Source organism: Eretmochelys imbricata, chromosome 7 (assembly GCF_965152235.1).
Source record: "Eretmochelys imbricata isolate rEreImb1 chromosome 7, rEreImb1.hap1, whole genome shotgun sequence".
Taxonomy (NCBI): Eukaryota; Metazoa; Chordata; order Testudines; family Cheloniidae; genus Eretmochelys; species Eretmochelys imbricata.
In genome coordinates this window covers 115067774-115091897 of record NC_135578.1, presented here as the reverse complement: position 1 = coordinate 115091897, position 24124 = coordinate 115067774, and the positions used below count along the sequence as shown (strand labels likewise).

At 42.0% G+C, this 24124-nt stretch overlaps 1 protein-coding gene across 2 annotated transcripts; it reads left to right on the top strand.

Annotated features, from left to right (window-relative positions):
- Positions 1–493: 493 nt before the first annotated feature.
- ACSL5 (acyl-CoA synthetase long chain family member 5) lies at positions 494–23879 on the top strand. Of its 2 annotated transcripts, XM_077821732.1 has the most exons (20): positions 494–649; positions 1424–1532; positions 3564–3628; positions 3729–3830; positions 4253–4352; positions 5799–5977; positions 7850–7882; positions 8165–8216; positions 8889–8962; positions 9673–9750; positions 14674–14808; positions 15431–15565; positions 16944–17039; positions 18301–18373; positions 20151–20239; positions 20326–20442; positions 21255–21398; positions 22651–22752; positions 23256–23327; positions 23739–23879. In XM_077821732.1, the coding sequence occupies exons 1-20, from the start codon at positions 494–496 to the stop codon at positions 23877–23879; spliced, it is 2052 nt and encodes a 683-aa protein (XP_077677858.1). The 2 variants fall into 2 exon arrangements, with proteins under 2 accessions (XP_077677858.1, XP_077677860.1); XM_077821734.1 differs by lacking the exon at positions 23256–23327.
- The last annotated feature ends 245 nt before the right edge of the window (positions 23880–24124 follow it).

The following is a 24124-nucleotide window of genomic DNA, read 5'->3' as shown; positions in this document are numbered from 1 at the left end:
GTCTGGAGCTTCTGCTAGATTACTGAAAGATTTTGGGGCAAGATCTGACTAAACTTCAAGGCCTCTAGCCCCTCCAAATCTTAACACTTCCACTTCTTTCAATAGTGGTAATCATGCAGTCCTAATGATACTACTTCTTCCTCTCAACCTCCTAGCTCCCCCCCCCATTTAAAGTTCTTGATCTTCATTCCTGAATGAGGAGTCTATTGGTGTTCACAGTGGGTGGAGTAGGCTTACTGGATGGGTGACTTGAGAACTAGACAGTGGACCTACAGCATTGCATAAGCATGGTGTCAATTACATACTGGATGAGGGGGTCTTCAAAGGCAACCCACTTAACTGATTCATAATACTTGGCACCCATAGCACCTGTCTAAACATCTTGCATTTTATTTTGTACTTAAAATTAGCTATTCACATTAATCAGAACACTCTGCTGAACCTTCTGTTTCTCTGCTCAGGTCCAACACCCTGGTGGTGCTGATCCAGCACCATGATTTGGATACTTCATTTCTTGTTTTCACCACTCCCAACACCAGCATTGATTGGCCTTATTACTCTTGGAGCTACAATTTTCTTATGGGTAATAACCAGACCAAAGACCATTACACCTCCCATTGACCTGAACAACCAGTCAATAGGAATTCAGGTAATGCTTACATTGATTAATAAGCAAAATGCTTAATTCTTTTTGACTTTCAATGGGATCTAGCCACAACTGAAAACTTTGCTGTAGGTGAATGAGTTTTTTTTTTTAAAAAACCTGTTTTTGTTTTTATATGGGGGCTAACTAAAACAAGACTTAAATTAGGGGGATTTCTTTCAGTCCTCCAATCAGAGATCTGGCCAGACTTCTGACTTGATGCCTAAACTTTAGGGGAGTAGGAGCATGAAAGACCTTGGGTAAATCTCAAAACTCTCAATCCACTGTTCCTTTAATCTTAATAGGGGGTGTGCTGTTAGCTGTGACCAAACCAGCACCATTTTAGATTACTTGAGTGGTACCAGTGGCAATTACTCCACTGTTCACGGTTCACTGTTCACTGTTATTGATGAGTTCATTGAAATAGCTATCTGATAACATGTCAGTCCTGAGGCTAAAATAAGTGCAATATTTCAGAATCTACTAGTTGTGTAAACACCCTGGCTGTCTGATTATAAAGGAGGATGAAGTAAGTTTACCTGAACTTACGGTGGCTTTCTAGTGTTGGAGACTACAGTGGATGGATTAATCAGCAATAAACAAGCAGACAGACATTTGGGAGGAATTTAAACCCCCCTAACTGATCTTAGGCTTGTGTGTTAAAGCTCCCCCCAAGGGGTTTTGGGAGAGGTTTGGAGGAGGAAGTAGCTGCCTGTCACACACCTGACTTTCAGTTCACTGCTCTGCAACAACGCTTACAAACATGTGCTCTGACCCTAGGGAGGTGCCCGAAGAAGTACTTTCTTGCCAGAGAACAAGCTGCTTAGTTATTACTATGAGGATGCCAAAACTATGTATGAGGCCTTCCAAAGAGGACTCCATGTGTCTGGTAAGTAGGATATTGTTCTTAATCATCTTGGTCATAAGAAGTAAATGTTTGTTCCGGCTACACAGACTTGAAGCCAGAAGGGATGTTGTTGTCTAGTCTAGGCCCAGCTAAATTGTCCTCTCTTCTTCTGGACCTTCTCTAGGAGAGGGTTCTAACTGTGCATAGATTGAATTCAGTCTGAGGTCTGTGGCTTACCCCCTTAATGAGAGCAAGACTGTGCTTTAAATACAGCACACCAGACATAAAAAGCCTGGAATAGTAACTCCTTAAATAAAGGAATAATCAGTAGCCTTCCCAAGTCAAAGTATCCAAATAAACAATATTGCATCTTTCCTACCCCTTCAAATGGCTCTCAAGATGCCAACACCTCTCCATAAACCTATTAGATCAGAGCATCTCAGATCCTTTGATATCCTGCCAATGTAAAACTGCCTTCAATAGACTGGACAAAAGTCTTGTCTGGCCAGGCTAATTCCACAGTCCAAAGCAATGAAGATTCCGTCACTTCTCTTGGAAACATTTGGCTGTGCTGTAAGAGATGAATCAAGGCTTTTCCTGATCAACAAAATCCTTTTTTAGATTCACCACTGGTGTCTGCTTTCAGGATACTTGGCCACTATTGGTGGGGGGGGGGGAGTGAAACTTTCTAGTGTTAATGCAGCCTATGGCTCATGAATAAAGCCTTAGGAGAATACTATGCTAGGAAAGAATTTTTTTGTTGCTGAACAAACTAGCCCATTGCACAAGGTACAAAAGCAGTGTAAACTATTCATATGCAATTGAGTTCTGGAAGAAAAGCACTTCCAGTCACTTCAGTTTCTTAGCTAGTTGTGCACCTAGTTGAGTGGGAAATGCATAGTGCTCATTGAGGCTCAGTGCACAAGCCTACAGTTTTACATTAACCAACATGAGTGTGTGGAATTGCTTGTAGCTAACTGTACAATCAAAAAGCCCTCTTTGTTTGAAGGTGACTTCCAGGTTTGCTAACTGAAGATCATATCCTAAGCTTAAATTTAAATGTCTCTCCATCCTAGTATAAAGGCAAGAACCTGAACTCTAAAACATAGAGGATGCCATTATTCTGAGGTCAAATATTGGATTTGAAACTCAATTGGAAGAGTGCACCAATAGCTAGGTAGCACTTAGCATTCCATATAAGATGACTTGGCTAGGGACTGCATTGCCAATTAAACACTGAAAGTTGTTTTGATTTTAGCCAATTTTATCTGCAAATCCATGAACTGACTCTGACTTTGGAAAAAATGTGCAATGGCCATAACTGCCTGTCAGGATGTCTCTTAAAATCTTGTGAATGGCCAGCAGAGTTGGATGGTATTGTTGCAGCTACCTGACTGGGTGAAAAGATCTTAAAGAAAATAGTGAATGAGTGGCAAATGCTAATTTTTTAATGCGTTTAGTGTGTGTGGTGGGGGGGAGAGGCAGGGCAGGGGCAGCGTGCTGGTGTAGTTAAATGGGTGTTGGGAGACACACAAGAACAACTCCCAAAAAATTTGAAAAATCAAAGGTCAGAAAAGAGACATAATCACAGCCAGAAGCATTCAGAACTCTAATCAATAGTTGAACACTTGATCTGTCCTGAAGATCCATTTTGCCGAAGATGTTGCAAAAACTTCCACTAAAACTCCATTTTTCTCAAGTTTCTCTTGTACTATTTCTTGTACTATCTATTTCTGGAGTCCACTGAGTACCTCAATTCTGGCTATGCTTGGTTAATTGCTACCCAACTCTCTTGCTCTCTAGACAAATGACTCGTCCAAGAAACATTCTTTATGGGGCGCACAAATTCTTGTAGTTCTCCCTGATCGTTTAGAAGATTGATCTCTTGTGCAGTCTCTTCTCAGGGTTAAAGATACTTGTCTAAATAAAGATTCTAGCAAAACACTTAACTACATAAGATTGAGCCAACAAAGCGCTTACCATGTTTTACTGAAGACAGCCCAATAAATGAAGATCAGTTTTAATATAAAACTGATGTAAATTTTCATAACAAACTTTCCCAACTTTTCTTAGGAAATGGACCATGTTTGGGGTATAGAAAACCAAAACAGCCATATCAGTGGTTGACTTACAAACAGGTTAGTTCCACTTATTTTATATACAGTCCAAAGAATGGATCAGCACCTTGTAGCAGTCTCCAGTGGTAATGAGCCAAAACTACTTCCTCTATTCCTGCAGGTGTCAGACAGAGCTGAATACCTGGGATCAGGGCTCTTGTTCAAAGGATGTAAACCATCACCAGACCAATTTATTGGCATCTTTGCTCAAAATAGACCAGAGGTAAGTGACAAGCAGAACCCTAGCTATGGGCAACTGTCCAGCACTCATGGAAGTCTAAATTCAGTGGAGTGCCCCCAATTTATTTAAATAGGGTTGGGGTTGGATTGGGCTCCAAGTGATGATCTGCAAACAGTAATCAGATCTCCTACTGGGCTTAGGCTTTGTTTTCCTTCCAATCACCTTTTTGTATCTGCTCATCAGTGTCCAGGTGGCTGCCTAGGACTAACCATGAAGATCTGGGTTCTGGATGCCATAACAAGCAGTTCATATACAAATCTATAGTAGATGTATATGTGTGAGGGGCTACTCTACAGGCTACTAAACTTGCTCTGGCAAAAGCATTTGAACAACCATAGATCTCTGGTAACAAAGTCAGGGTAGTTGCTTCTCTAACAGTGCTATTTCTTACTACTTTTGTGCAGTGGATCATTTCAGAATATGCCTGTTACACTTACTCAATGGTCGCTGTTCCACTCTATGACACTCTGGGGCCAGATGCCATTGCATTTATTATTAACAAAGGTAAAAACCTTATGTACTCTTCACAATAAAGAACTCTTCCTTTCCACTTTCACTGACCTAACAATGCTTCTCTTCTGCTTCAGGTTTCATAATAGTTGTGGCTTTTCAGAACTGTTAGACCTACACTAGCTAACAAACCTAGACCTCTTCATTTCCAGCTCTGCAACTTGGCCCTAAACTCTCAGCACACTTGTAGCTACCACTACTTTCTCAATGCCTATCCTGTAAGATGACATGACCTGAGCAATAGGCCTACCACCACATTTCTTGGGAGAATTCTTGTACTAAGCTTTGGTGACTGTCCACTAGATTCTAAGGACTGGGAAGAGATTGGAAGGAACTGGGTCATCTGTATCTCACTTATTAATGAGACCCTCCTACAAACTTTCTCCAACCAGAAAAAGCAAACCAGTGTAGTATCCTCATAATTTGAGGTGAGACTCTAAAAATTGAAACAAAGGGTAAAACGAAGGCCCAATCCTGCCAACACTTAAGTATGCACTTAATTTGGTTTGCCTGAGATCCTATGCGACTAATTGAATACAAAATTGTCAACATGATTAGATCCAAAGTTAGTAAAATGAATGAGTGCCCTCTTGTCTATTTCAAGTCTTCCCTTGGGTCACTGATTCTTCCACTGGTCTTTATCTTGCTTAGTTCCTTGTCAGAACTTTGTTAAAATTAACCAAAGGCAAGATTTGCCAAACAGAATCAGACCATCAGTCAACTTGTACAATCTTTACAAATTAAATTACAAGCCAAGCTAACCTTAGCAACAGGTTCAGTCTTCTGGGACAACAGAGCTGTAATCTAATTAGATTCATTTGAGTCTGAACATGTCGCTTGCTCATTAGTGTTCCATTACTGTCTTACCACAACATGCAATTACTAAACACATGTAAAAGGCTTCTGTAAATTCAGAGTATTTGAGGCCAATGCTCCTTGGGATACATGCTAGCTGGAAAGAAGCAAGTATTTACAGTGGGATATTCAGTCACTCAAAATGACCAATTCCCATCTTGGACTTAAGGAAAGAGTTGATGGGCATTAAAACTTTATCCCCTGTTGAGAAGCTACACTTTAACCAAGACCCACTTCTGTGTGTACAACTAAAATGTAAAGCCCTTTTTGGTGGGGCAGGGTGCAGTGGTTGACACTTGTATATTGTAAGTCAAATCCAGCCCTGGTATGACTCCATTAGTAGAGGCCCAGACTTGTAACCATAGTAATTGAGTGCAGAGCATTTGTTAACTTCAACTATTGGCTTTGGCTGCAACCTTTCAAATGAGAACTTAACATGCTGAAAGATCTGAAGGACAGAACCTGAATTTCCTTTAACCTCTAATCAATCCATGGCTAATCTCAATAAGGGTCAGATCAGGGCTCCTATAATTTCAGCAGGAGTTGGATCAGGTTTCTGAAGTGTGGGCTCTTCCCTTCCTGTAGGTGACATCTCCATTGTGATCTGTGACAAACCTGAAAAGGCACAAGTCCTGCTTGAAAACTGTGAGCAAGGGAAGATCCCAGGTCTGAAGACCATCATTCTGATGGATCTCTTTGATGATGAGTTCAAAGATAAAGGTGCCAAAGAAGGAGTTGAGATCCTGTCGCTTCAGGAAGCTGAGGTAGGCTGTCAGTGAGGGATTCACATATCTGGTGACTTCAGGGAAAGGTCAATACAGCTACTTGGTAAGAGAAGGATTTTGCTAACTATATATGCTCATTCAAGGAGACTTGATTTGAAGCCAGAGTCAAATTTCACTGCTAGTCTGAGAGCTTCAGACTGAACATTCAATGGTATGAACAAACAATCTGAAGAGACAGCAATGTATTGACTAGGTCAATACTGACACTGGACATGTTTACTACACTGGTAACTGGAGTTTCCCTAGTTTTACACTCCATGGCTCTGTCATGTACCACCTATTAAGAAGCTGTAACTTAGTATTATCCTCTTTAGATACAACACTCCTCCTATTACAAACTCCTCTTTTTTGTGTTTTAAGTAGGCATACTTGGTATTCAAATGTCTAGCTTTTTATACAATAGCAATGTTGGGGTTAATCTGAGCTCCCTTAAATAACAACATACAAACTTTTGAATAAGAAATTCAGTCAAATCAAACTGGTAAGCCTTGCAGAAACTCCTTTTTGAATGGACAGACTTTCTGCAGCTCTTGAACAATAGCCAACTAAGGTATGTCTGTACAACCTCTTGAGTTCCCTCATGCTCTCCAGAAATTAACTGGAAGCTCCTTCTGGAGAGAGCTAGCCCTGGAGATCTAAAGCACAAGATTCTAGAGCTGTAACTTGTAATATGCATGGGCTCAGCAAGTTTTACAGCCTAACACAAGCTGGCAGACTTGCTGGACCTCTTGGATAGGAATATTAAGAACCTAATGGCCATATTTGATAAAAACCAATGATCCATCTAGCCCTGTAGCCTGCCTTCTAACAGTGGCCATTGCCAGATGCTTCAGAGTGAATAAATAGAACAGGATGACTATCAAGTGGTCCGTTCCTGACATCTGGTAGCCAAAGACTTGGGGAAAATACAGAGCATAGGGTTATATCCCTGACCATCTTAGAAATAGCTAGCAATGGCTGTCTCCTCCATGAGCATATCTAATTCTTTTGTACCCAGTTATACTCTTTGCCTTCACAACATCCCCGGCAACAAGTTTCACAGATTGACTGACTGCATCTTGAAATACTTCTGTATTTTTGTTTTTGTTAAACCTGCCTAACTTCACTGAGTAACCAGAGTTCTCATGAGAAGGGATTATATAACCTTTCCACTCATTCATGATTTTTCTAGACCTCTATCCCATCCTTCTCTTCTAAACTGAATAGTCCCAGTCTTCATTTCTCCTCCTATAGAAGCTGTTCCATACTCTTAAATTTTGTTGCTGTTCTCTGTACTTTTCCAATTTGAATCCTTTTTTTAATGGGGAAACCAGAACCACACCCAGTATTCAAGGTGTGGGTGTACCATGGATTTATATAGTGACCTATTTTCCATTGTATTATCGTTCCATTTTCTAATGGTTCCTAACATTGTTAGCTTTTTTATGGCTGTTCTACATATGAGCAGATGTTTTTAGAGAACAATCCACAATGACTCCAAGATCTTTGAGTGGTAACAGCTAATTTAGACCCTGTTTTGTACATGCAATTAGAATTCTTTTCTGCTATGCACTAAACATAGAATTTCATCTGACATGCTGTCACCCAGTTTAGTGAGATCTGCTGTAGCTCTTCACAGCCAGCTTTGTACTTAATTGTTTTGAGTATGTTGAAGAGGGCTCTGCAGTAATTGCTGTGGCAGTGCAGGGAAGGCCTAGCACCTGTCTCAATGAGTTTACACCTTGACACCAGCAAAATGCATGCTGGCTAAACAATCACATGCCCCATCTGGCTTGTTTCACCTGCTTACATTGCATTTACTTTGATATTACAATGTGTTAAAGCTGTCTTTTTTTATCTATCTTGACACAGGAACTGGGCAGGAACAACTTAAGAGAACCTGTTGTAAGTTACTGAAATTTTTAATCTTTCTTTGATGAAAGCACTGCAAACCTGCCTCTCTGAAGAGGCCTCTCCACCATAACAATGAGTCAACAATGATCCTCTCCTTTCTACCTCAAACTTACAAAAATAAAAACCCAAGCAGGGCCTTGCTGGAAAAGGGAGAAAAGCTAGGGATTTGGCTACTGGCTTGTCCAAGCACCTTCCAGATATGACAGTAATGGGGAGAAGGATTTAAAAAAAATCTTGATTATGAAATTAACACTGCTTTTGTCATCTTTTTAGCCTCCTAAACCTGAGGATCTTAGTGTTGTCTGTTTCACCAGTGGAACAACAGGTAAGTAACAAGCAGAGTTCAGACACTAAAAAGTCTGTTTTGTCATTTCTGAATTTTTTCTTCCCTTGGATCAGGGGAGACTATTAAATCGAGAGGGGAATACTGGAAACTTCTCAAGACATGAAATGCAGAAAATATAGCTTCCTTCTGTGATCAACAAGCTGCCTGATGGTACTTGCAATCAAATGAGACCCTGTCTTGCTTTGTCGTTCTGTAGTGAATAACTGCAGGAGGCTTCATACAATATACTAAAACCATAAAAATTGAAGCCATTATAGAGGGATAGCAGATATGAGCCAAAAACCTCCTTTTGTTACATCCATGCAACTCCACTCAAGTGAATAGCTTCACCAGTCTCAGAATCTGGCCTTCCATCTCAGGCATGTTATCCCTTAAACCTACAGCTCTCCCCTCCACTTTAAAACATGCCTAGCCAGAGACACTCCTAGACTGAACCTCAGGATTCTATAGGCCATGTTCTGGGCACACTTGCATTAGATGTAATTTATGTAGTGGTGATTTTCATCTCATGACTACATAGTCATACCACAATCAATCTCCTGAGGGCTTGCAAATGTACAAGTGACTGAGCAAATGTAAACTGTAAAACTTGCCAGATCCCTAGTGGCTCTGGCTGCCATGAGTTTGTTCTTCCCCCATGATCTTTGGCAGGTAACCCAAAAGGAGCCATGCTCACACATGAAAACGTTGTTGCAAATACTGCTGCTTTCCTTAAAAGTACAGAGGTAAGTTGCTGCTTTCACATTTGCAGACTAACTTGGTGCTTATTCTTTTGGAGGGTCAGGCTTGAAGTGGCTGTAATGCAAGATCTCCTGTCTAAGCCACCCAGTTCCACAAAACTATATTCAAGTCCTCCTGAGTTGCCACAGTCAACTTAACAATAGCCTACACTGTGTTCAGGGCTTTGAAATGGACAAGTCTACACTGTAGACCAGCCTAAGACCACTAACCTCACTGATGTACAAAGCCAGAACATGAATGTATCTTTTACAGAAATTAGTAGTCAGTCCTAGGAATGGATCTGAGCCAGAACACAAGATCTGAAATATTTAAATCCTGGCTGCTCCTATGAGGATCTGAACTTCATCTTGGGCCTTTCCTAGGGCTTGTCTAACTTTCCTGAGCGTCCCTGTATGGACATGCTCCTAGAAGGAACACAAGACACTCTTTCAAGAGTGCCTGACTTGGCTCCAAACCAGGCAGGGAAACCTACTTCTAGACAAGGACTGCAGATACCATAGGGGATAGAGGGAGTGTGGCCAACTTCAGTGGTATTTTTTTCCCCAAAGTTCTGACTCCAAACCTCTGAGTAGGATGGAGCAGGTGTAAAATTACCTGCTGTTTCAATATAGCAGTTAACAGAATTAACAGATATGTTTAACTGCTGTGGCATGACTATCCTCTCCTGCCTCAATGCTGTTCTGTTTCCCTGTAGACTACATTTGACTGCAAGACTTCAGACATCTCCGTGTCCTATCTTCCTCTGGCTCACATGTTTGAGAGAGTAGTACAGGTAAGAGTAAACCAAGCCCTTAATTTATGTATGTGTTTCCTTATGTTCTACAGATCATTACAGGAAGGACCTTGGTATAGCTGTTCTGGTCATGCAGCCAATCCTACAATAAATAGTACACTTAACTCAGTAGCACAGTTAGCTACTGATTTATGTGAGTGGCCAATACCAGATTGGCCCATAGGGCAACCTCTAAAACCATTATTTAGTGATATTAATAGTCATGTTCCAAGGCGCATACCAACCACTAAACAAATGTAACTATGAATGTTCTGATTAGCCATATAAATTCTTTTGAAACTTGCCAATAAAGGTTTGAACTAAATATTTTTGGCAACAAGTTCTGCAGGCTACATTACACATTATATAAACTTTCCTTTCATTTGCTAATGTGTTGCCTTTAGATCTAAAGGCATCAGGCCACCCAGTGAAGTTGGCCATTCTTGTACTCTTCTGAGAAGGTTAATAGCCTGCCAATTTACCTTCTCCACATCTCATGTAGTCTATATTGTGTCCTAACTTGTCTGCTTTCTAAAATCCCTCACTATTCAGCCAAACTGTCAGACAAACAAGTCTCTTCATTAGAAGATACTGCTGCTTGTTTATAATCTCGCCTGAAAGTGAGGAACAGGCGATGGCCTGGCACAGCACTCTTGTAGCTGGTTTCACAAGATATTTACATGCCAGATGTGCTAAAGATTTATATGTCCCTTGATACTTCAACCACCATTCCAGAGGACATGTGTTCTGCTCGATAACAATCCAAAGCAGTGCAGACCAATGCATGTTCACTTGCATCTGATGCAGATGCCACCAGCAGAAGGTTGACTTTTCTCTTGGTGGTTCTGTAGTTTCCACATCAGTGTTGGTCTTTTAAGACTTCTGAAAGCATGCTCCACACCTCATCCTGCTCAGATTTTGGAAGGCACTTCCGAATGTTAAAACTTGGGTTGATTGCTATCTCTAGAAATCTCACGTTGGTATCTCGTTTGCATTTTTGTCAAACTTTCAGTGAAAGTGTTCTTAAAATGAACATGTGCTGGGTCATCTGAGACTCACATAACATGAAATATATGGCAGAATGCAGGTAAAACAGCAGCCATACAATTCTTGGCCAAAGAGGTTAGTCACCAATTTAATACGTTATTTTTTTACTGAGTTTCTTCAGCACAGAAGCATGCCCTCTGGGATGATGGCTGAGGCATGTGAATTTTTAGAACATCTGGCACATAAATATCTTGCAACACCAGCTACAACAGTGTCATGCCAACACCTGTTCTCACTTTCAGGTGACATTGTAAATAAGTGGGCAGCATTATCTCCAGTAAATGTAAGCACACTTGTTCATCCAATTGCTACGAGAAACAAGAAGTAGGACTAAATGGACTTGTAGGTTTTTTGTTCCATAATGGCACTCAAAAAACACAACCATGTAAAACTTCAGAGCCTAAATTTGTAAGTAGTGCAATCTCATTATCATGAAAGCACAACAGTACTTAGTACTTTTCAATTCAGCTCATACATCTTATCCTTTTTTTACAGTGCAAATATTTGTAATCAAATATAAAGTGAGCACTGTAAACTTTTAATTGTGTTGTAATTAAAATCAATATATTTGAAAAGGGTAGGAAAATCCAAAAATATTTAATTTCAATTGGGATTCTCTTGTTTAACAGTGTGATTAATTTTTGAGTTAATCAATGAGTTAACTGCAATTAATTGACAACTCTAATCTAAATACATATGTGGACAGACAAACTGGTGCATTACTCAAACATACTATAAGCCCTCTGGATGTGTGAACACACAGACCTGTGAATATCTCAAAAAAATTGGTTTACAAAACCATTGCAGCACAGGTCAGGAGACTGATCTACCAGGGTATGATCCAAACTAATGTCACCTCTGTCCTGCAACCTTGGGTGCCTTACAATGCCTTGCTGAAGTAGCTCCCACATGGATTGCTCTCACACACACCCTTTCAGCATGCAACTATCTGCATAGTTGCAGTCTGCTAGCCCCACTTGGGTTACATTTTTGCTATACTAAACTAGTGGATTCAAGCAACACTTCTCACCACATGCTTTTAGCTATCTGAGCCCTGCTCTACACTGAGTTTAGGTCAAATTTAGCAGCATTAGATCGATTTAATCCTGTACCCATCCACACAATGAAGCCATTTTTGTTGACTTAAAGGGCTCTTAAAATCCAATTCTTTTACTCCTCCTGACAAGGGGATTAGCACTGAAATCTACAGCGCCTGGTCAAATTTGGGGTAGGACACAATTTGATGGTACTGGCCTCCAGGAGCTATCCCAGAGTGCTCCATTGTGATCACTCTGGACAGCACTTTGAACTCAGATGCACTAGCCCAGTACACAAGAAAAGCACTAGGAACTTTTGAATTTCATTTCCTGTTTGGCCAGTGTGGTGAACTTGGCAGCACAGGTGACCATGCAGTCCCCTCAGAATCATAAAGCCAATGTTTCTCTGCTCCCCCTGTCATCTCCATCCCTGAGGTTATCACAGATTAGAAGGAGGTGGGGGGGAACACTTGCAATGACCTGTTTTCATGACCTGCTCATGCAGTCCTCCTGCATTGATAGGGCACAGCTTAATGCATGGAGGCATTCAGTGGCAGAGGCCAGGAAAGAATTGCTGTTTGCAGTACCACATCTGCCATCAGCACCCAGGAGATGTACAGGGACAGTGAGCTGAGCAGGCTCCATGCTTGCCATGATATGGCAAGCATGGCCGCAGGCTGAGCAGGACCCTGGCAGCCAGGACCCCAGCTGGCAGAAGCCAGCAGCCAGAGCCATGGGCAGACTCTGCCCACTGCTGGTCTGGGGCTCCATTCGTTGGCCCCGCTCAGCCCACTGCCTGCCTGGGGTTGCAATCATCCAGGCAGACAGCAGGCTGAGCAGGGTTGGCAGACAGGACCCTGGAAAAAAGGCATGAAAGAATTGTCTGCCATTGTTTTCACAGAGGGAGGGAGGCAGGGGGGCCTGATGACATGTACCCAAAACCACCCCCAACAAAGCTTTTGCCCCATCAGGCATTGGGAGCTTAACCCAGAATTCCAATGGGCAGCAGAGACTGCAGGAACTGTGGGATACAGTGCACTGATCTGTAAGTTGATGCTAGCCAGGGTAGTGAGGATGCACTCTGCTGACTTAATGCACTTAGTGTGGACATACACGATCAACTGTATAAAATCAAATTCTAAAAATCAACTTCTATAAAATTGACCTAATTTCATAGTGTAGACATACTGACAAAACTCTGTAGGTCAGGACCCGTTCCCTCAGAGTCCAACAAATGCACCTGAAGCAACAGGAAAAAGTAGTGTATGAGATGGGCAGGAAGAGGGGATGCCTTGACATGTTTGTCCCTCCTTTTTATAGTTTCAGTCCCCTCACTTGAAAAACATTTCCAGTTGGGCACAAGGAGATAACCAGTGGGGAACATCGTTGCTCACCTGTTTCCCTTCCTGCTTGACATTTTTATTGCTGAAATGCAAATTTAAGCACAACACACATTCCTTTATTTTAAGACAGACCTGTTCGCCAACATCTGCTTGGGTGAGCCATGGCATTTGGAACAGGTGTTAACATCATACAGAGAAATCTTTGCCATACATATTTTATGTAAAGTTATGTTGTATCATCAGCAAATTGAGTTTTCAAATGATTACCTTACCAGGTGTACTTTGCACAAAAATATTACAACAGGTGTGAATACTAGGGTCTAGTCCATCAAACTGACTCTCTAACATTCACCTGCAACACCTTAATATCCCCAGAATATCAGGCCCAGAGCTCCTTATATCAAGGGCCTGATCCAATAGGGGTTGAATGTGAGCAAGATAAAGGAAGTAATGGGTTAGGGAGGAACTGAAGGCTCTCCTATTCCTAAGGCACAGAAAAGCTCTTCAACCAGATGGCAAGAGAACTGCACTGATCCCACAGAACTTGATGCCAATCATCTTACTGATATCACTAAGATGGATTCAGTCTCATTTTTTTCACATTTCAATCCATTTGAATGAAGTAAGCAGTAAATAGCCTTTTGTCAGAACTCTAGCTGACAAATGTAGCCCTGCTTGGTATCTGCTACTTCTGAAGGGATTGATGGTGGGAAATACCCACCAAAGCAACACTGTTACACCATTGCAAAGTGTAGGGCAGAGGACACTAAGAAAATACCTAAACAAATGACACTGCAAGAACATCCCTTAACACTAATTCCCCTGTAGAAGCAATAAATCCTCCCAGACTAGGTCCAGAAGCCCAAATGCACATTACATGTGGACCATATTGTAATATCCTTTCACAAAGTACACTCACTACCCAACTTCATCTTCTGTTAAATCCTGATTCTGAGCTACTTCAATGACCTTGAACAAGTCACTTGGCCTCTTTGTCTCCACTTCCCTATCTGTAAAATGGAAATTGCAAGCCTTTATCAATCTCAGGGATACTGAATCTTATTACTTCTAAAGAACACTGAATACAGGAAGCACTTAGAGCTAAGAAAGTAGCAGTGAATGTAATATTCTTAAAGATCTTAATATCACTAGTCACTGTTTCTTCACTTGTTCCACTACAGTCTGGGCTCTCACAGTAGAAACTAAACCAAATGACATCCCTCTTGTAGGTCAACAGATAAAAGTAACTTGCCCATCCATAAAATGGGGATATGTTGAAGATTAAGTGATTTCATCCTTAGCTCCCAGGTCATACACGAGTACAAAGGATAACAGTTTCACTCCTCCAAGGAAGCTGCATGCTACAGATAAGACAAGCCTGCATAGCCTTAGACTCTTGAATTGTTCTGAGACTTCTAGTCATGTGAGGCTGGGAATTCTTACCCCAAGCAAGGACTTGCAGGACTAAGCCCATTCTCTGCATGTTTCCTTTCTAGACTATAATGTACTCCAGCGGAGCAAGAGTGGGTTTCTTCCAAGGAGACATTAGACTACTAACAGATGACATGAAAACCTTGAAGCCAACTATGTTTCCAGCAGTACCAAGATTGCTCAACAGGATCTATGACCAGGTACTCAAAGCTGCAGCTTTCCTAGATGAATTTACACAAAGGGGGATATGCACTTAAATCTGCTTCCAACAGTTGCAAATTCACACAACTTAGCACTCACTGGAAACTTGGCTTTAAATGTACTGACTACCCACAAGTTGGAGGCAGAGGCTCTGATTAGAGGAGTGAGCATTGTCTTTGTGCCAGAGGCTATAATGGGGGGGCTTGGGGTCATGACTGCATCTCCTAGATGCTTCAGTACTAGAAATACCTCATACTTCCCATGAAAATCAAATTAAATGTGGATCATCAACTAACACTCACAGCAGGAATGTCTGCTCTTAGTTAAAGCACAAACCCTGTTGGCAGTCTTTACTGTCATGGTGTACTATGCAGATTTCTGCACGGCCCAATCTCTACCACAAAGGCAGTCCCTCAAGGTCATGGCTGAGGTGTGACCACTACACCAAGTGGCATTATATTTCCCAATGTCCATGCATCATCTAAATGGATGAAGATGGCACTGGACACTGAATCTAGCACCCTTCAAATTTTTAAAAATGTTTAATTTATCATGAGAGAACATGAGAGAAAATACCCTGGTGAGCTCATGAATAAACTCTTTTAAACATTTCACCTGCAGATACAAAGTGCTGCACAGAATCCATTGAAACGGGTTCTGTTAAGCTTTGCTATAGCCAGAAAACTGGATGAAGTGAAGAAGGGCATTCTCCGAAATGACAGCATCTGGGACAAAATGATCTTTAAGAAAGTCCAGGTATGTCTCAAAGGCATATAATTCAGAAACAACATTCACATAACCACTCCAGGCCCAAATAAGGTGATAGATGAGCTGGTGGAGATAAGCAGAGGCTAGAACAGCATGGTAAGCCACATAAGGCTCCCATCTGCTGTAAGGCTGTTTACCTTGGATCAGAGCTGAAAGCAAGAGTCTGACATGAGCTGAAGCTGTATTGTAGCAGACTTAGAACATCTGTAGATCAGGCCCAGAATGGAAAACATGTAACACTGAGGTGAATTACCCACAAGGACTTCTAAAAACACTACACTATTTTATAGCAATAGTTTAAACAATGCAGAAAAACTATTAGACTTGCAGTGATTGACTTCATTGTACACACATGCATGAATGCAACTTTGAGTTGCTGTGTTCCAGTTGGATTGAAGTGTCCTGGGGGGAGGAACACTCTGCACCTGTTTAGTCTGAAGGCAGAGTTGAGCTGAAACTGAACTTTCTGGAAGGTGGGACTTCTTCTCTCCTTATTAAATAGAATGACTTGTCCTTAAAATCTAGAAGTTTCCAGTCCTTGGTGACTGCTCCTTATGGTAGTGTTAGTGTAAGGTACAGTACACTAGATACTCTTCTGGCATCTAAGAATAGCCTAGTTCTTTGTTCAGAGTGAGCAGCCCCTGGATCAACAACCAAATTGGGGCAATAGCAGCATGGATAGGGGAGGGAAATGAGAGCTGGAAGCAAAAGCAGGTGATGAAGGTAGAGATCTAATCCTTGAGTTATCACTGGCTGCCCATTTAAAATGGATAAATGACAAGCGTTCCACCTCCAGCTTGGATTTTACTTGTAGCTACCTCAGTTGAGATATTGTAATTCTTGGCACTTTGAAAAGCACCCTGAGACCCTTGCCAAATTAGCTTGGGATGGAGGAGGGGAATGCTGATCTGACTTCTACGCTAGACATGGCTGCCTTGAAGTAATTTCAAAAGGTAGCCTCCATGTTCTAGAGCCAAGTGGGACAGAAAGAGTGATGTCTCAACTCTTCCTTTGAGAAGCTTGATGCTTGCACCACTGATGCCTGTTAGATAGGAAGACCTGTTGGAATGTCTTGTGATCCTCTGCCTTCAGTGAATGGCACACAAACCTTAGTCCTCCATTTGCTGGAGCCATATTCAATTCTGTTCAAGAGGTGGTATCCTGCCTTTGGAGGGCTTATGTGGCATAGAAAATGACTAGCTGCTTGTGGCAATCCTCTCCATTAAGGAGAGGAGGAAGAAATCCAGAAAATGGGCATACCTTGAATGAAGTCACAGGTTCCCATACACATGCTGATTAGTCACAAACCCTTGACTCATATAGATGGATCAGGCTCTGCTTTGACTACTCTAATCATTTCTTGCAGGAGACCATGGGTGGGCAGGTGCGTATAATGGTAACAGCAGCTGCCCCCATATCTCCCTCTGTCCTGACACTTCTCAGAGGAGCATTGGGATGTCAGGTAAGCCACCTTCTCTGAGACTACTGTCAAATCAAGTCTGAGAAGTTAGCAGAACACTTTAGATGGCACTTTCACTGACAAGTGACACTGGCCCAGACTGAGTAGTGGGGGATGATTTTTGTATGAAGTATGGACTTCTCCACATGCTGAGAAGACAAATGCAATAGCATTCCACACTGCAGAATAGTCTTCATTAAAAGACCTCACATCTAGAACAGACTCTCCATTGACTCTGGATCACACTAAAACTCTTCTCCCCTATCTATGTACCTGCATTTTTCTAGCTGGATCCAACATCATACAATCTTTAGAGTTCAGTGCTATATAGAATAAGGGCCTCTTCCTGAATGAGTGGAGGATGAGGTAGCTTGGAAGGCTGATGCTGTCAGGCACTTCATATAGTCAAATCCGAAGACTAACTCCCTATCACAAAGCTTAGTCCAAATAGAAAGCAAAGGAGAGTGGAGAGGAGCAGTGAGTCAGATGACTGAATTTAAAGCATCTCATAATGCCACAATCCTATAAAGACTTGTTGGTTTTTTGTACATGTTCATCTCTGCAAATTAAGTTTGCAGCCCCCCACGCTGTAGCATTAGTATAGAAGGGGGAGAACATGAACCTTTTGTGGCACACTGTTTTTAGTGGCTTGTAGTTCTTCTCTCCAGAAGCTGCTCCCTGCAATACAGCAGTCAATGTGCAGGGGAGTATAATGGGGTGCCAGGAGTCTTCTAGCAACTTGCCCTGTTAGCAAGTGTGTTCACTTCAGCCACTTTATGCAGGCCTCTCTGTGGCAGGAGTGCACCACTAGCTCTATGCAGGATGTGGGTAGTGGGAATGGCTCTGGAGGGAACTGGGAAGGGACTCTGGACAGCTCGGCTCAGGGAGGAAACAGATTTGTTACCTTTTTCTTGCCAATAGGAAGAGTTTGGATGGGATCTCTACTCAAATCTGCACTTGGACCATTAATAGGGAGGCCTGCACTAGGAATTCTGCATTTATGTGAAGGGACTGGATGTAGGCTCAATCTTCTAACTCTGACCATACAAAAAAAGCAGGCTATTGGATCTAGGTGGTTTTTACAGTAGCTGTACATAATATTAATTTACTTTTATTCCATATAAAGGATGGATAGGCCAGAAGTGGCCAAAGACTTCCTATTGTCATGTAAAGTGCACCTTGACACTCTACAGATGGGCACAACTCTTGTGTGACAGCACAAGGACTCCAGCACTAAAAGGGTATTTGTTTCCATCTTATCCAGATTTTTGAAGCCTATGGTCAGACAGAATGTGCAGCTGGCTGCACCTTCACTGTGCCTGGAGACTGTACAACAGGTATGGCTGAGATTGAAAGTCTTCTCTGAAGCTGCCAAAGGCAGATGGCCTCACTTCCATGGAAAGTGTTGGGCAACTAAATTGTCCTAGGAGCCTTTGAAAAGATCACCCTGCTAGACTCAACTTAAATACTTTCAGCTTCTTGCTGCTCTGTAGTGTACACCACTTCTCAAACACCCGTTAGCACCAGTTAACCTTGCTTTCACTTTTCTATGAGGGCTGGCTAGCCTGAATAACATCTCTTCATGTGACGAACAGAACTTACTGACCAGGTGGCTTAATTGTATAGTTCTGTTGGGGGCAGAAGGATAGAAATGTGTTCTTTGGGCATATAAGGCTCTAAAGGACCAAAGCGCACGCACGTCTTCCTTGCTCACGCTTCTCCCAGAATCTCTTCAGTATCTCTTCTGAAACACAATTGGAGGTCCTACCAAACTCACAGCCATGAAAAACATGTCCCAAATGACAAAATCTAGTCTCCCCTGCAAAATCTGGTCTTGTGTGCTTTTATCCTATACAGATTTCACAAGGGAGACCAGTGTTCCTCAAATTCAGGGGTTCTGTCCCAAAAGGGAGTTGTGGGGGGAGGGTTGCAAGGTTATTTTAGCAGGGTCACAATACTGCCACCCTGACTCTAGCCTTCAGAGCTAGGTGGCCAGAGCAGCAGCTGTTGGCTGGGCACCCACCTCTGAAGATGGCACCTTGCCAGCAGCAGCGCAGAAGTAAACTGTGGCAATATCATGCTATACCATCCTTCCTTCTGCACTGCTGCTGGCAATGGCTCTACCGTCAGAGCTGGGTTCTCAGCCAGCAGCCGCCGTTCTCCAGCTGCCTAACTCTGAAGGCAGTGCTGCCACCAGCAGTACTGCAAACCCCCCCAACAATAACCTTGTGACCACCCCCACAACTCCTTTTTGGGTCAGGCCCCCTACAATTACAACACTGAAATTTCAGATTTAAATAGCTGAAATCATGGAATTCATGGTTTTTAAAATCCTATGACCATGAATGTGGTAGGGCCCTAAACATAATCCAGGGAGGCACTGTTACATTTTCAGGTGTTTTTACACAACATATGGAATACTGAATCAACTTCCATTTTGTCTCTTCCTGGAGGAATGCAGAGCTGCTTTACTGTTGCTCATAATACCCAATATTTAGATTGGGTTAACTAAGCCTCAATACAACCATTATTCAGGAAAAGGCTAGATCCAACTTGGATCACTTCATCACTGAATTGAAGCTACTAGGCAGAAATCCATTTACCAGCACACAGCAGCCAAGACTTAGGACAGGGTAAAATTTCAAATAGATGAGCAGGGGCAGGGCGGGAGGAGTTTACCCTAATTAGAAAAATGCCAGGACATGAGATGGAGGGAGCAAACTCACTTACACATGTCCTAGCATTTTAAACACTCAGTGGCAAGGACCAATGACTTGCATTTCAATAGATGCTATAGCTTCAGCATGAATAACCTGGCAGCTAAAATGCTCTTCACCTCTGATCAAGATCTGTTGGGTTTGTTCTTCCTGCAATGGTGAAGAAATCCCTAATCCAACCATTGCTTTCCTACCTTGTATAGTACACAGATTAGAAACTCCAAAGCAATATAGGGGGCCCTCAAAATCTCAATGCTTTGAATTCCAGACCCTCCAAGCAAAGTAGAAACTGACTTTAAATTGACACCCTCAAAATACCTTGAGGGTGCAAGGAAGTAACCTCTGGATTCTGCAAAAGGTTACAGACCTTACAAATCTGCCTAAATTTCTCCTGCAGGCCATGTTGGAGCCCCTCTACCCTGCAATATCATAAAACTAGAAGATGTGGCTGACATGAACTACTTCTCTTCCAATAATGAAGGAGAGGTAGGCAAACCTGTCTCTGGAGTGATTCTGTGTGGATTGGTGCAATGCTACATGTGATGACAAGTGCTCTTGTTTGTATGCTGTAGGTCTGCATTAAAGGACCAAATGTCTTCAAGGGTTACTTGAAGGATCCTGAGAAAACAGCTGAAGCTATTGACCAGGATGGCTGGCTTCACACTGGAGACATTGGGAAATGGATGCCAGTAAGTTGTCACTGGTTTAATACCTGCTATAGGAGGAACACTTCCCTAGTTTGCAGAGGAATCTTTGGGAAGTGATTGTCCCTACTAAACTTGTAGTGAAGGCAAAAAGTATTGGACTGTCATAGGCTACATAATCCCAAATTGTTAAAGATAGGCCTAAGCATCTTTCTTTTGGATATGAACTCCAGTTAACTCTATTTAGTTAATCTGGGGGTTTTGCTTGGCATACTACAAAGATAATCTAGATATAGAACTGGTGTTTGGAGTTGGTGTCTGAGTCTTGATTCTAACTTAGATGTCAGAGTGTAGAGTCCATCTAAGGACCACTTCTCACCACTATGCTTGGTACAATATGTGGTTAAATAAAGAGGCCAGTAACTGTTAAAGTTGCTGGGGTGAGGGTGGAGTGCCCAAGACCAATTAGCTCAGATAAGGGAGACTTCAAATAACACCTGTCAGGCCAGTAATTTAACTCAAGAACATGCCATTGCTTTCACAATGATCAGGCAAGGTGAGATCTTTTTATTAAGAGAGAATAAAGGTGCTGCCTAATCATGTCCTGAGATAATTACAAGAATAACTGAGGGGTTGGGGCTACAGAGAAACTGATTAACTTAACCAATTAGTACCTCTCAACTTCTCTGTGGGGTTGTGAAGATGCAGCTGTCTGAGACAAGCTGCATGATTCCATGCAACAAAAATGAAACCCATTACAGAAGGGAGTAGGTCTTTTTAGAAGCAAGCTTTAATTTGGGGGAGAAGGAATGACTCTAAATACTAGGAAATACCCTAACATTAAAACATTACTGTAGAATGGAACTCTGAAGATCATTGACAGAAAGAAGAACATCTTTAAGCTAGCACAAGGAGAGTACATTGCACCAGAGAAGATTGAAAACATCTACATCAGAAGTGCTCCTGTAGCCCAAGTTTTTGTACATGGGGACAGTTTAAAGGTAAACTGCTGCTTTCCTGAGTGCTATACTCCCTAAATAGGAAACGAGTGCTCAGCCTTGAAGAATCAGGCCTTTTGAAGCATTACCTTGAGTACTTCAGACCCATAAATTGCTCTGAAGCTCATTCTGTGTACAAGCTGCAGCTTCCCCTCAAGAGCCTCTGGGTTTAGTATGTGGGTATAGCTGGCCTGTGATATACAGGAGGTCAGATTACTGGTGGACCCTTTTGGCTAAACAGGCTGTCTCTTGCTAGCCCTCCCTATTAGAGGGCAGGAATCTTCTCTTCAGCAGTGTTTGTCAGGATGCTGTCCCACAATTTTTGATCTCTAAGTAGGCTGGGAGGTGATGAGAAGTGTGGGTTTTGAGTGATCAGAAGTTGCCTGAATATCACAGCAGTTGATAAAATTCCCATGTACTTCAATGGGAGCATTTAGACAAATGGTGAAACATCTTAAAAACCAGAGGGCAATCATCAAACTCTTAAGAAATAAGTGCCCAGAGCATAGGATGGATGGCTATAGACTCTAATTTGAAGCCGCCATTAAACTGTAGCTCATACTTAGAGTTTTGCATAATGTAAATAAGCTCTAACAGTAAGTAGTTGGTGTATATGTAACACTCACCCTAGCCAGAGAACTCAGGCAATTGTATTATAGACTTAGACTTTAAGGCCGGAAGGGACCATCATGGTCATCTAGTCAAACCTCCTGCACATCACAGGCCACCATTTCACCCACTCCTGCAATAAGGCCATAACCCAGGCTGAGTTACTGAAGTTTCCAAATCATGATTAAAGACTTCAAGTTACAGAGAATCTACCACTTACTCTGGTTAAAACCAGCCCATGCTGCAGAGGAAGGCCCCAAAAAACCAAACCCTGAGGGTTTCCATCAGTCTGACCTCAAGTTCTTCCTAACACCAAACGGGGTAATCAGTTATGCCCTGAGCATGTGGGCAAGACTTTTCCAGGTGTCTGGCAATGAATTATCTGCAGTAATTGCAACTGTTTAAAAAAACCTGATCTTAACTAGGCACTTCCTCTGATCCATGATGCATGTCTTCTTAGAAGGGAATCTGTCCATATTGGTGAGAGGCAAAGTGAGAACCCTATAGTTCTGCAAAGTCTCTTTGGGTTGAGATTCTAGGTATGACTCCTATACAGAGTCCAACAGCTTAATGCAATCCTGTTCAACATTTAACTTTTGACACTTTCACATCATACATCTTGTTCCAAACGTGACTCTTTTTCCAGTCTTCTCTAGTGGGTGTAGTGGTTCCTGACCGTGAAGTACTTGCAAAATTTGCAGCAAAACTTGGAATAAAAGGTTCATCTGAAGAAATTTACAAAAATTCAGTAAGTGACTCTTTATCTTAAGATTGTGTCTTCTGCAGCACAAGTATAATGCACCCAGAAGACAACAGTCCTGCAGAAACTACCTTAAGGTGGATTTAGGATTTTTCTTTAGTGTCTTTAGAGTTCTATAATTTAAGCTTCCATTTAAAATACTAGTTGCTAGTCTCAACCATTTTGAGTGTCCCGGAGCAAGCACTGGGTTGAGGTGGCAAGCCCTGAGTTCTAATCTTAACACTGCCATTGCCACAGGGGCTTAGGAAGACTAAGGCAGTGTAATGACTTCCAATCTGGCAAATGAGGATAATGCTCTACTGGCCTTCCTAGGGATGTGGCTGATGTTTATAGGGCTCTGAACACAGCACTGAGTGGTAAGTATCCAACACCTCTAACCATAACTTCACAAGAGGCCCGCTACCCCACCAAGAACTTAGAAAGGGAGGTGGCTTTAAACTTCTGCTTGCTGTGTTGTTGTGAGGTCTGTTTTTCAACTTGGTGTATTCTAGGTATTGAAAAAAGCCATTTTAGAAGACATGGTCAAAGTAGGAAGAGAAGCTGGCCTTAAGTCCTTTGAACAAGTGAGTATTTATGAACTTTCTGTTAACAGGCATTAGCACAGGCAAACAGTGGCTGCCAAAGGCCTGGGAAGTATGCATTGCTGTAGCTTATACTAGTCCTGAACCTCCTTAGTAAAGAACCTATCCAAATGGAAATTCAGTGGCTTTTCAAAAAGAAAATAAGTACTTGTCACCTTAGACTAACAAATTTATTGAAGCATAAGCTTTCGTGAGCTACAGCTCACTTCATCAGCTGCATTCAGTGGAAAATACAGTGGGGAGATTTATATACATAGAACTAACATGGCTGCTACTCTGAAACCTGTCAGTGGCTCTTCAATTTATCATGGTACTGATGATCCCCTCAAATGCTGATCAACTAGCTGTCAGTGATGTGCTAGAAAGTGTAAATGTCTGTCTTTCTACACTTAGGTAAAAGACATCTACATTCATCCAAAGATGTTCACTATTGAACAGGGACTCCTGACTCCAACCCTGAAGGCAAAGAGAACAGAACTCTCTAAATACTTTCAGACTCAACTTGAAGCCCTCTACGCAAATATGCAGGAATAATAGGGTGGCATAGCTAAACACCTTGAAATTTCTGTGGAATACCAAAGCACTCCCCAGGACAGTAAGTCACCTGCTGAGAAAGATTTGAATAGAGGAGCAAGAAGAATTTTAACAGGAAGATGATACATTTATACTTGCCAATTTTATGCCATGGCTTGGACTTCATCATAATGATGACCGTAAGCTATTGTGTTCCAGTTTCCTCATCTCTGGAATAGGCACAAGACTCCAAGTAAGGTGGAAGC